Consider the following 14,242-nt stretch of genomic DNA (forward strand, 5'->3'; position numbering starts at 1 on the left):
AAAAGGAAATATATGTTAATTTTAAGATAATATTTTTTATTACTAGCATAACTGGCAAAAAGTTGTTGAATATTGCAATAAATAAATAATAATATTCGGTAATTTGTTCTTGTATGGATTTGCAAACAAAGATTAGAAGCCGCTATGACGTGACCGCTCTCATCTATCGTAAATTATTGAAATTACTACAACAATAAACTTGAAAATAGTGGTCGTAAACAAATTCTAGGAAGAGCAGCATTGTATTCGCGAACTCAATCGACTATAGGTGGCAGTGCAGTTGCATGAAAATGACCGATGGAATTGGGATAACGTATTTTGATACAAAATCATTAATTAAATTAACACACCCGACAAGCATTCAATCGACATTGATACAGATATTAACGGATGATTTGTTTACGTTTTTATCCCAATTCCTCTAGTTATAAATAAGAATTGTATTTCAATTGGAAAGATAGATCTCATCACCATTTAGTTGTTGTCAATACGTGTATAGCTAAAAATTATCATGAATAATAGTGATTATACATCTAGTTTACCGAAATGGCGACAAAACAAGTGTAACAAGTGTTACATAGAAATAACAAAGAAAACTTGTGTGAGGTGTGGATTATGGAGTATATGCCACTAATACATGCAGCAATGTCTTGTACAATCAGCGTAAAACGAGAAATACTTGTGAAGTATGTTTTCTACCTGTGTGTGACGAAAATTCTTTGGCTAAAAAGATATGTATGTGTTGCGAAAATCACACTGACATTCATTTTTGTCTTTTTATTCAAATAAGCTATCATTTAAATACAAAATGTATTTTTTTTTAATTATTTATTTAAAAAATGTACAAGGCCCAAATGCACCTATGCCGTCGTTTATGGGGGTAGGAACTATTTAAGCCTCCTTCTGGGAACCGAATAAAGATTTTTTTTGTTACATTTGGCTCACATAATTTACTGGATAAATGTAGAGATGTCACAAAAGTTCGAGTCTCTACCTCTTTGTTACAATTGTATTGTAGCTATGTTGCCCGACTAAGGTTAACAACAGAAGATATGCAGATGACACCGTGATTATGGCAAGCTCTGCTGAACAACTCCAATTACTACTAAACAAAATAAAAAGTTTCTGTGAAGAATATGGATTAAAAATGAATATAAAAAGGCATACAAGCATACATTTGGAAAATGTACTGATCGAAAGGGTTGATTAATACAAATACATACCTAAGAACCTGGATTTCAGAGAAAAATGATCAACATAGCAAGAAATGCGTTTATAAAAATGAAACCAATTCTCTGCAACAAAGACCTTAGATTAGAACTGAGAGTAAGAGCTTTGAGATGTTACGTGTTCTCGATACTGCAATATGGACTAGAAAGCTGGACATTGAAGCAAGAACACATAAATAAGCTACAGTCATTTGAAATGTGGTGTCACAGAAGGATGCTTAGAATAGTATGGACACAGAAGAAAACAAACACGGAAGTATTGCGAGAGATGGGCAAGAATGCGAAATAATAAACACAATAAAAATCTGGGACACGTAATGAGAGGACAGCGATATGAAATGCTAAGACTGACAATACAGGGAAAGATAAGAGGCGGAAGGAGTAAAGGAAGAATGAGAGAGTCATGGTTGACGAATTTAAGGAATTGGTTTAAATGCAGTTCTATAGAACTCTTCAGAGCAGCAGTAGATAGAGTAAAGATAGTGATGATGGTATTCAACCTCAGATTGGGGGATTTAATGGGCACTTAAAGAAGAAGAAATAAAAAATATAAAATCGTAAATATATAATGCCTTAATAAATATACATAAATCATTATAGGGAATGTACATTATAAAGATAAAACTATATAATTTACAACTACATATATAAGCTTAAAATAAACATTTTTTTGTGTAGTAGAAAGCTCTTCAATTTTCATAAAATATTTTGATAAATTATTTTTCCGCAAATCGCCAGGAAATTTTGACATTCCTGTCAAAATTTCTTGAAGAAAAAGTCAGGACTTCCTTACTGTAAGGAAATGATATTTCCGTACAGTTGTTAGTGTTCTACATAAATGATAGAAAACACATTGCTATTAAAACCTTGTAAATTACCTTAATCATTAAATTTTCTTTATCTGGAGCTTCCTGGATAAATTTTTCAATTTCTTCCTTCGTTAAAATCTTAGATTTCTTTGCCCTATAACCTTGAGCTTGCCGTTTCAATAAAGAACGAAGTTTTGAGTATGTAGATATATCTACATTGTGTTTAAGTGCAAGGGTTGACTTCAGCATTGAATAATTGGCCCATAATGTTGAAGATTTCATCTTTAAACAAAGGTCTAGGAAGTATGCCATTACAACATTTTCTGAGAAAGAACTCGTATTTTTACTCATGCGATAATCCATAAAACGTCTGTATGCATTTTCGTACTTTTCTCTTGATTTCTTTGGCAATAATTCTAATGAAGCAGTATTCACTGCCTCAACCAGCTCTGGAGGAGTCCCAGGAATGGAAATTTCATCATCACTTATCATTTTACTTTCGAGAACACCAGCAATTAAATTTATAAGCGTCAAGTTTGACAATTCAACCTCAATACGTTTCCATAGTAACCCAAGTAATTTTATTAGGAATTTCAAAGCACCATTTATTTGGGAATAAAATTATCGCGTTTTTTTTAAATCAATCAATATCTGTCGAATTTTAAACGATTTGCGGAAAAATAGTATGTTTACCTCATAGGAAAAGCCACATTCCTGGACTCTGTGTTGCTAAGTCTCGGCTTGCGCCTCGACTTAGCAATCTTCACAGTCGTCCAGGAATGTTAAGCTTTTCCTACCCGGTAAACAATGTACTATATTCATACTTCGTATGCAGTAACTATTAACAATGTATCCATATTTTTATTTTACTGGTTGACAGCCAGTAAAATGACTTACTTTGGAATTATAGCAGAGTAGTCTGCAATATCTTGGGCCTAGGGCTAGGGTATACAAGGAAAGTAAGGGGGCTAGTACAACGTTTCAAGCGTCTATTATTGACCTGGTTATACCCAAGGGACTTATTTTATTCAGAAAGAGTCGACCTGGGGCCTGTAGGTATTTAAAAATATTCTCACCGGTGCTGGGATTCGATCCCCGGCCTCCTGCGTGGAACTCGGACACTCTACCGCCGATCTATCAGGCGGTACACAAAATCCTTCCTTTACTTCCGAAAGTATGAGTACTACAGCGTAATACGACAAACCCATACCCAAATAATAAAAAATTTAGAGTGAAACAAAATAATTAAATGATATTTTCTTATTCTTGTTTGATATAAACGCCTCATATAAATGTGTGCAAACACAGGTTTTCGTAATGTTGCTCGGTCGATGAACATAACCAGATATAGTGGGCTGGATAGCTTGCGAGATGTATTTGAGGTGCTCAGGACCGGGTTGTCATGAAATTTGAGGGCTTACTACTCGTTAAATTGACTTAGCTCTTCAGGAAAAGAGATGTATAATGCCTTATCCCTCCTCGCCTCGTTCGTACACTCTGTGCAACAAGTTTACATTGTTAGGGAACTTCTTAAATGGAAACAATTTTTCAAATTGTATATTTATTATAGAAAAAGGTGTAGAATGTAGAAAAAGGTGTGTATATCTACAAAGTCATCGTTTAAATTGAGGTGATATGGGCTCCGTGCGTGACCATGGTGGGGATACACGAAACTATACCAGCGCCCCCGTAGCGGCGAAATATGACAACTTTGGCGAATAATAATTGAATAATATTTTTTTCAATAGATATTTCGCTTACCTTATTATTGCTGTTTTAATTTTTATTATTTATTTTTATATTTTCATACTGACTTTCTTTCCTTCCCCGATCTATTGGTATATTCCTATAGTCATCTATTTGCATTTTGTGTTACACACACACACCACAAAAGTAATAGTTCAATACATCCAGCTAATGTTAAAATCTGGTAATAATAATTTCACACTGCCTAATTGCTTTAGATGTACACTTAATTAATGTTAACACCGACTACTAAACTATAACGAAAAAGTGAAGAAAAACCCTTAAAATTTATATTTTCTTCAGAGAACTTTTAAATATCCGTTTTTTAATTTGATGTTTATTTGACACTCGTTGAAACTTATTGTTTTTATCATAGAGGTATATATTAACATAGAGTGAGCCTACCCTCCGCGCTTCCTGACGACAAGATCTCTTAGACTGGTTTGCGGTATCTCTTTCTAGCACATTGTATCGAGAAACTAAGATGACATTAAGTGTGAGTATAGGCACGGAAGGGGAGGACTACTGTCGCAGCTTTACTATGCGTAAGGGTTTGCTCACTACGGAGAGCAATGGATTGTATCCTCGCCCCGACCCTTGCTCCCTGGTATTTATATTTGTGAATTCTCGCATTTAAAATAATGTATTTATTTTACATAGCGATCGAAACTATATTATCGATCGCTATATAAAATAAATACATTATTTGAAATGCGAGAATTCACGAATATAACGAATATAAATACCAGGGAGCAAGGGTCGGAGCGAGGATACAATCCATTGCTCTCCGTAGTGAGCACATTATTTTAAATGCGAGAATTCACGAATATAACGAATACAAATACCAGGGAGCAAGGGTCGGAGCGAGGATACAATCCATTGCTCTCCGTAGTGAGCACAACTTAAGAGTGAAAGAGCACTGAGCCAAATAAAACAGATGGTGTCGTCACTTCGCTCTGAATGACACTCTGTCTATGATAATATATATGTCTATGGTTTGTATAATAAATTTTAACAAAAATCGTGAATACAATATTACATTAATGTCAAATATGTCATATTATGTGTATCATATGTTTAACGTCAAATTGTGTTCGCCAAAAATTTCAGGCGACTACGCTAGCTGTCGCGTCAGTCATGCATGGAGCAAATACAGTTTTATGGTGTTCTAACAAGTTCGTCTTCTGTCTTAGAATAATTGTTATTTTCCGGTGAATCCACGCTATTATTGTCACTGTCTTTCTGAAAATGTATTATTAATTCACCTACAACTACAATTAATCCAAAGTTCAATAAAACATCGCTGGAAAGAAATAGCGTGTTCGAAATATTTTTTCTATTCCTCGTGGGAAAATTTGGAGAATTCATCACAAAATTATTGAATCAACAATTTGAAATTTAAAGTCTATATTGATATTTTCCCGATATAATTTTAGAGCAGCACACACTAATTCAATTGTATTTAAATCAGGGTGTTTCTTTAAAAGCTTAAACTTAAATTTTAATAGTTATTTATGATATAAGTGTTAAAAGTACACGTTTAAGGCACGCATGTGAAAGTTTGCAGAATGAGCGATAGCGAGTTCTGCAATTCACATGAGTGCCTTAAAAATGTACTTTTTAACACGCATATCATACAATATTTTTCTACAAACGTAATTACAGGACAATATCTACAAAAACTTTTACTTGAACTTGACCGACATACAAATGACACCATTCCTCAAATAATGAGTCCACGTCTCCTTACAACTCTTGATAATATCTCTTTCACTCCAGATGTTATTAAACAACATTTGTCGAAACTACGCAATAATTCATCACCTGGATTAGATGGACTAACTTCCTTTTTCCTTAAACAGTGTGCAGAGTCTGTAACCATTCCTATATCCTTTATAATGAATACTTCTTTTAATCAGGGTTCTCTTCCCTCGTCATGGAAATTGGCTTCGGTTACTCCTATATTCAAGAAAGGAAATAAACTTGACTGCAATAATTATCGTCCAATCAGCCTAGTTCCTATTGTCGGCAAGGTCATGGAATCCATTATTTCTGAAGCTATGTTTGAATTCCTCCTTCAAGAAAATGTCATCCCTCACCAGCAGCATGGTTTTATCAAGGGTCCTTCAACGATCACAAACTTACTTCATTGTATAAGTGACTGGTCTTCATCTTTAAACAATCGACATCCTGTTGATGTAGTCTATTTAGATTTCTCCAAAGCTTTCGATCGTGTTCCCAAACGTCGATTACTAGCTAAATTGGATCACTATGGTATCCGCGGAAAGTTAAACTTTTGGATTCAAAATTTTCTATCAGACAGGTACTTCCGAGTTCGTGTTGGGGAAGCTTATTCACTGGACAAACCAGTCAAGAGTGGAGTTCCACAAGGATCAGTACTTGGACCACTACTATTTTGTATATACACTAGTGATCTTCCTCTTGTTGTATCCAGTAAGGTTTCCATTTACGCAGATGATACTAAATTATATGTGAATCCAATTATTGACCAACATGTTCTTCAAACCGACCTTGACGCATTATTCAAATGGTCCTCAGAGTGGTTACTTCCACTGAATATTGAAAAATGCGTCATACTACATATTGGCAAAAATAACCCATTACTACCGCACTTTATTAATGGGCATCCCATAGAGTCAGTAACCTCCCACAAAGATCTTGGAGTGATAGTTAACAGTAACTTAAATTGGTCTGACCATATAGTGTCCGTGTGTAAACGTGCAAATTCCAAATTGTTTCTAATCCGCAAATGTTTTACACGAATATCTCTAACCTCAATGAGTAAACTTTACTCTATATACGTCAGACCTATTCTTGAGTTTGCCGGACCAGTGTGGAGTCCAGATCTTAACCGTGATAAAGTCTTCTTGAAAATGTTCAACGTAAAGCCACAAGACTGGCATTTGGCCATGTAAGACCTAATTATGAAGACAGACTATCCTTGGCTCATCTAACAACATTTGAACATCGACGTCTTCGAGGTGACCTAATTATATCCTTCCGTATTTTAAAATATAATTTTGCAAACCTTAACACAATATTTACGCTAAATCTAGACGAACGATTAAGAGGTCATCGTTATAAATTAAAGAGGGAACAGACGACAACAAGATCCAGAATGAACTTTTTACCAAACAGAATATTTAACATCTGGAATAACTTAGATGAAGACACCAATCGGCAACTAGTGTTAACATTTTTAAAAATAGACTTGATAATTCTTTATTTTCTTTGCAAGACTGAATAATTTTAGGACGGCATTATTTATTGTTTCAAAATTTTGTTTGAAATTGTAATCTTTAAAATTTTTTTTAGTTTTATAACGATATTTTTCTTTGTTTTGAACATTATGGGAGCTTTACAGGATTGAATTGACATCGTTTTATTGTTTCAATATTTTTATTTGATGTTTGTTAATTTTTAACTTTATTCTTAATTTGTATTAGTTGTAAAATGATATTTCTCTTTGTTTTTGGGCATAATAGGAGCTCGCTCCTCTGCCCTTATTTGATTTATATAATAATAATAATAATTCCATTTTTATATTTTTTTGACATTACATCAAAATTGCCTATACGGTCAATACGAACTGCAGTGCCTTAAAAATATTTTAAAGCACTTGTGCCTTAAAGTAGCATTTTTAACGCTCGTATGGAGTGCTAAAAATTGCATTTTTAACACGGTTGTAGAAAAACATTTTTTATTACAAAAATTTCGCCACGTGCGTGAATAATAATTAACCTCTGCTCTTTGGATGCTGGCTTGTACAAAATTTCGATGGTATTGTCTCCCCAGTTTTTGTGATGGATATTAAGAGGAATGGATATTAGTTTCGTCCATGTAAATTGTAGGACAATGTTCTTCCCTATAATGTTTACTATTTTTAAGAAAATTTCTCGGAAGCAGCGTATATCAGGTATTTCCATTAGAATTTTCCTGTCATTCGTCGCTTTCCTCTATCGAAATCACATATCCCACATCACTTTTTTCAAAGCTTCATGTGACTCTGTAAAAATATTGTCCTCATTAAATTGTTTTGTTAGTAGTCGCAAAGTAGAAACTCTTTTTTCCGTGACATAAAAATGTATTATTATAGCACGAAGTAAACCTCTGTCAAAGTCATCCAAGTTGAATTTTGGACCAGATTTTATTCTTTTGTTGTTTAGCGTCGAAAATTATGTAAAGGAGGTTAAACTTACTCTCGTTGCTAAGGCAGCATGCTCATGTACTTCTTTTAAAATCGTTAACAGGTGAGAGTAGTAGTGTTCGTCCAGGCGGGCGAACATTCGGCGATTGGTTTTTATGTATCCATACTTCCGTAACCCATCCAGCCCTTCTATATCTGGTTAGAGTCTCCGACCCAAAAACAGATACTTAGTAATAATTTATTGCAAACCATCAAAAACGTATCAAAAATGATTTTAGTTTTATTCTAAACTTCAAGATATCGACAATGGCGAATGAGAATTCTCAGGAATGTCTACAAACTTTTTGTGTAAAAAAAGGGAAAAAATACAAAACAGATGAACACCTAAAAATATACAAAAGTATTGTTTTATATCCGTGAAATATCCACAATTCTTAAATTTCAAAAAGTAAATTTAGAGCTTAAGAATAATCTGCACATTGTATATTATGTTACGGACAATTACGACAATCCGGTCAACAACGTTATTAACCGGTAAATATCAACAATGGCCTGTTGAGTTCGTCATTGTCGACAATTGCTGGACATTAACTTTATTGCCCATAGAAACTGGACATTGCTGAAAATTTGAAATTCTTGTTAACCTTTTCTATCACTGTATGGGCAATGTCGACACTGTCGCAAATTTGGGCTAAAAGTTATGTTATGTTCCGAGTTTAATCCATGTAGCGAACAGTTTGTTTTATTGAAAAATATAAATGATTCAATAAAAGAGAAAGAAATAACTCTCAGAGAAGCTGCAGCGGAAAATAGCATATTAAGAAGCCAAGGACACAAGCGTTGACAATGCAACGGTGGTTGTAAAAATAATAAGTATGCATGTCGTTCACTATCTTGTCAAAATAAAATTGATTAGTCTTCAAAGGCTGTTTTAAATAAAAAATAATACATCATGGATAATTTTATTTATTTATTAACATTGGCCACTGTCGTCATTGACCAGTTATGTATGAAAACATCACTTTTAAGTTATTTTTTTACATTGGCCAAAGGACCAACACGACACAATAGTTAATGTTATTGTCGAAAATGGGCATTCACGACAATTCCCGGTCTGTAGCGTCAATGTCCAATCTCCATTATTGTCCGTAACATATACAGTAACCGCCACGCTGCTAGACACACATTGACCTAATACAGTCCTGGACCCTTCACTTGTTGCAATGTTTACTTTTATGTCTAGTCACGTTTAGAATGTCAGAAAATATATAGAAACCAATATAAACATATAAAGTTGATAGTTTATAGAACAGTTGTTTTTGAAGTTTATATAGTGGGAAAAATGAAAGATTACCCATGAATAAACATATAAAACACGCTGCATTTTCCTGTGACCGTATCGGGGACACGGAAGTAGCCTCTGCGAGATCAATAGTGCCACATCAACTAAAAAACAGTAAACACTATTGACGGCGTCCCTTGGAAACGTCTACTAGTAGACGGCTAATCCTTCCAACACCGGACCAAACCAAATCAGATGGCAAACATCAAGCCACAACGGTTCTTCTCAGAGCCAACACTGACGGTAGCGAGCATGCAAGACATCTTATCAGAATTCTGCAAAAACACGAAATATGAGGTATTTTGCATCCAGGAAACCCAGAGACCTAACTGCAGCGAGACCGAAAATCTCAGGTATGAAACTGTTTGCAGAGATACCACACAATAAACATGGGAGCCCGATATTTGTGATAAGTCAAACCATAGTCTCATCTGTGGGAACAACAAATGTAAACGGTATAGAGGTAATAACCATTGAGATCGGAAAATGCACAATAACCTCGGTATACAAGCCCCCAAACGAGCCTTTTATATTTTCACCCCCAATTAACAACTTCCAATCACAACCGAGTCAGCTTATACTGGGAGACTTTAACAGTCACAGTTTACTCTGGGGCTATGCAAATTCGAATGCAAATGGAGACGCAGTAGAAGCATGGGCTGAAACGAGTGACTTCACGCTAATCCATGATCCTAAACTTCCACCATCTTTTCAGAGCAAAATTTTAAAAGGGGGATATAACCCGGATATCTGTTTTTCAAGTAATAACCTCAAAGACTGATGTACCAAAGTAGTATATGGCCCCTTACCAAAAACTCAGCTTAGACCAATTGGTATAAACATCTTTCCAATTGTCAGACCACAAACTATTCCATTCAGAAGGCGATTTAATAGGCAAAGCCAAGCGAAAACTCCAAATTGTGTGGAATGGTAATATACTAGAGCACACAGACCAACCTATATATCTTGGAGTAACTCTGGACCGGTCCCTGACCTAGACAACATTGCATAAAACGAGAGGGAAAGTAACAACTAGGAACAGCATATTCGGAAAGCTAACGGGAAGTAAATGGGGTGCATGTTCTGGCGTCTTAAGAACAACGGCACAGGCACTGTGTTTTTCAACTGCTGAATATGCGTGCCCAGTTTGGGGGCAGATCTGCTCACGCTAAACAAGTTAATACTGCGCTAAATGAAACATGCAGGATAGTAACAGGGTGGATGAAACCAACGCCACTCTCAAACCTATATAAAGCAGCGGGTTTTGCAGAACCCTCAACACTCAGAGGCGTTGCAGAGCACATGAGCAAATTAAACAGATTGCGGACGAGCGGCATGCCTTATACAAAGCTCGAACACCCTGAAAGCGACTAAAATCCAGGAAAAGCTTCCTTGGAACAGTGCAGGATGAACCGCCTGAGTATTTTCCTCTTCCTCAGGTTTAATGGACCGGCCAGTCTCTAAACTTGGAAAACTATGAATAGGATAAGAAATGGGTCGCTCTAGTGACCCGATACTGGGCCGAAATTTTATGAATGACATGTCCGGACACGATAAAGTAAAGTAAAAAGTGTGACCGTATCACAAAAAAAAACAATTGGCCAGCGCAAGTACATGTAATAATTATATAAACTGTTCTTATAATACTGGTACTGGTTCATGACTTTCTGGAACATAGAAAAGATCTGTTTAATAAGATCGCTCATGGGTAATCTTTCATTTTACGTACTGTAGTTGTCATTGTGTTAAAGTTGTAAAAGTTATGAAGTACTGTAATATTGTAGGTGTTTAAATTAGTAAATTAGTTGGTAAATTAAAGTTTTTTTTAAGCAGATTAACAATGCTATTATTTAACGTATTTTTGCATGGAAAAACAATTACTTTGAATAGTTTTATGACAGTCACACGACATAGGTGAGAACGGGCCGGATTAGCGCAAGCCTAGGAATTAGGTACCCATGTATCTATTAGCGTCTAGCGTGCCGCTTACTGTATAATACCTAGGCTTATATTTCAACCACAACGTTTTCCACAAATAGTGTGAAATAAAGCAGCTTAGATAAATAAACGAATGATCTGAACTGACGAGTTTTATTTTATGTAATTGAATCACTTCTATTTTTACCGAATAATATTGTATTAAATAGATAATAACATTATTATTATATAATAATAACATTATAAATAACAGCAAATATTTTTTTATTATAAAATTTTATATCCTGAACAATATCTTAATAATTAACTAGCTCCAGTCTTCAATACATCAAAACAGACTTTACAGACCCTAACTGGTTTGTTCTCGCCAAATTTTATAATCGGCACTTCCGTATCCGAACACTTGCTACAGAGTGCTCGTCCGCAATGGCGACAATGGTGGGTGCGAACTGTAAGGGTAAATCTTTTACCACACTCTTGGCAGGAATCTGTGTTTGTCCATGGCGCTGGTTCCGATAATGTGTCTAGAAGGCGGTTCAAAAGCTGCTTTGTTGGAACCTGCACAGAAATCATAAGGTCATTATATCAATGAGATACGAAGAATGTATACAGGGTGGTGAATCGTCAACCGAGCCATAGGAAACTCAATGGGAAATTCTAAACTGTTGATTTCCTGCTTCCCTAATTATTTTACGTCAAAAGTCATAACAAATTATTTGTAAAGGAGTGAAATCTCTATTAAAAACAAAGGTCAAAATTGTTCTACGAATTAAACACATTCCAAAATTTTACAAAATATAATACATTTGCCAGAGTAGTATCAGTCCAATCGTCAGAGATTTGACCTCTTAAAATCGATAACAATCTTTTGTCCTCTCTGTGTCAGAACGTGGTTCTGCCGCGTATGTCATTATTGGTCTGATAACTGTTTTGTAAAATCGGTCTTTCATTTCTTTTCCGATATTTTTATTTCTCCATATTGTGTCGTTCAGCCCTACGCACAGTGTTCAAAATTGAAGGAAACGTGATCGTAAGTACAAAAAAAATAAATCTGATAATGCCGAAATTAAGGTGTTTTTTTTGTACTACTCATGATGCAACTTCTCAGCAAAAATTGATTTTTTATGTTTGTTAGGGCCAGATGTATTAATGATCAAAAGTACAAAATTCAATTAAATTTTATACATCAAATTTAAATCCTCAGAGGCTGCCTTTTACTTTGATTATTACTTCATTTATGTGGATAGCTAATATAAAAGTAATTATTTGAGATAAAAGTACATACTTTAAAGATTAAAATAGCATAGTTAGCTTCACGGAAAGGTGATTTTGATATAATCGGCTGTCTCAAGACCTATACAATTTTTGATAAAATTAATGTTTGACAGCGTATTACGTTTATTATGCCATCTTGTGCCACATTAAATCCTTCACTAAATGAAAGGTTATAATGTAAGGAATAAAAAAAAATATAAGACAAACTGCGCAAATGTGCGCAATTGAGTACATTGCGCATAAGTTTGCATCGAGCGCCGCGCGCATTTGGACTGAATTAATTATTGCACTCGTACGTATTGTTTACATGTATGTCAAACACATGTTGTTATTTGTTAGGGTTACGAAAAGAGATTTTAGTTTTGATGAAGTAGTGTTATTTCTCAATAGAGAATAAATATACTCTATGTAAATAACATACTCCTCACTCCTAACGATAAAATCATTAGTTTTCGAGATATTTGAATTTAACAAGTAACGGCACAAATATTTTGATTAATGCATTGTGCTGCTGAATTTTTAATTTCAAATATTTTGAAAACTTATGATTTTATCATTATGAATGAATAATATACTCTTCAGTCTTAACGATAAAATCATTGATTTTAGAGATATTTGTAGTTTAAAATTAAGCGGCACATACATTAATCAAATATCTGTGCCGTTACATGTTTAACTTCAAATATCTCGAAAACTAATGACTTTATCGTTGCAAATGAAGTGTATGTTATTTACATAGAGAGTATTGGAGAATCGAAAAATTGCGCTAAAATGGCATTTCTGCCAGTGGCGTAGAATTTGGGAAGGGTCAACCATTCACTGTCCCCTGTCGTACGCCTCTGGTAATAGCCAGAAACGTTTGTTTAACAAAATTTTATAGGTTTTATAGTACCTACACTTTGCGCAAAGTATGAAAAGGATACGTCGAAAAGTTTTAAACCACTGAGCAAAAATAGTTTTTAAATTTTTAAAACACCCTGTAACTCTGTAAGGAGCCACATTTTATTTAAGTGATTTGGGTTAAATCCTAATATTTTGAGGACTATAATCTACAACTCAAAGATTTGACATTCTTAATGAAACACCCTGTATAACGATATTTTTTAAGTAATTCACCCCCTAATGAAGGGATGAAAACTAAAAAACGACCCCAATTATAATATATACTCGTTATATGGTATAATACCCCAAATATTCCAAGTTTTCAGCGAGATAACTTTTACAGTTTAAACAAATTTAGTTTCGATCACGTTTTGACCAATTTTGAACACTGTGCCACGGCTCTGTTTGCTTATTCACTTCATCTTTCACTGCTGTTTGGAGCTTTCCGTAGCTGATTAGTGTGATGCCTAGATATTTAAACTCTATGACTTGTTCTATTATCTGACCCTCCAGCTCCAATTTATATCGTATTGGAGTTGCTGTTAATATAACCATGTATTTAGTCTTTTTTGGGAAAATTAACATGTAAAGTCTATTTGGTTATGAAGCATTCGTTCAGGTGTATCTGCTAGTGATTTTCAGGTTTGAAGACGACGCTTTGGGAGTTTGAAAATTATGTAAAAATTGTCTCCTCTTTCATTTCGTATTCCCAGACCATATGTTTCCATATCTTCCTTCTCTCCTTCAATAACCTTCGCATTAAAATTTCTCATAACAATATTGAGCTCGAGTTTCTTTGTAGATGTAGAATTATTGAATTTCTTCTTCTTCACAGTCTTGTTGTGTGTGCATA

General features: G+C 34.6%; 1 protein-coding gene across 1 annotated transcript in view; it reads right to left on the reverse strand.

Moving 5' to 3' along the window:
* Positions 1 to 8,900: 8,900 nt before the first annotated feature.
* LOC114332941 (rabankyrin-5) overlaps positions 8,901 to 14,242 on the reverse strand; it is a 241,665-nt gene continuing 236,323 nt past the window's right edge. The window contains exon 17 of the mRNA XM_050648465.1: positions 8,901 to 11,790. Within this exon, the coding sequence (XP_050504422.1) occupies positions 11,536 to 11,790 (255 nt within the window). The 3' untranslated portion in view covers positions 8,901 to 11,535. The remainder of the gene's footprint in view (positions 11,791 to 14,242) is intronic.

Source organism: Diabrotica virgifera, chromosome 4 (assembly GCF_917563875.1).
Source record: "Diabrotica virgifera virgifera chromosome 4, PGI_DIABVI_V3a".
In the NCBI taxonomy this organism is placed as follows: Eukaryota; Metazoa; Arthropoda; class Insecta; order Coleoptera; family Chrysomelidae; genus Diabrotica; species Diabrotica virgifera.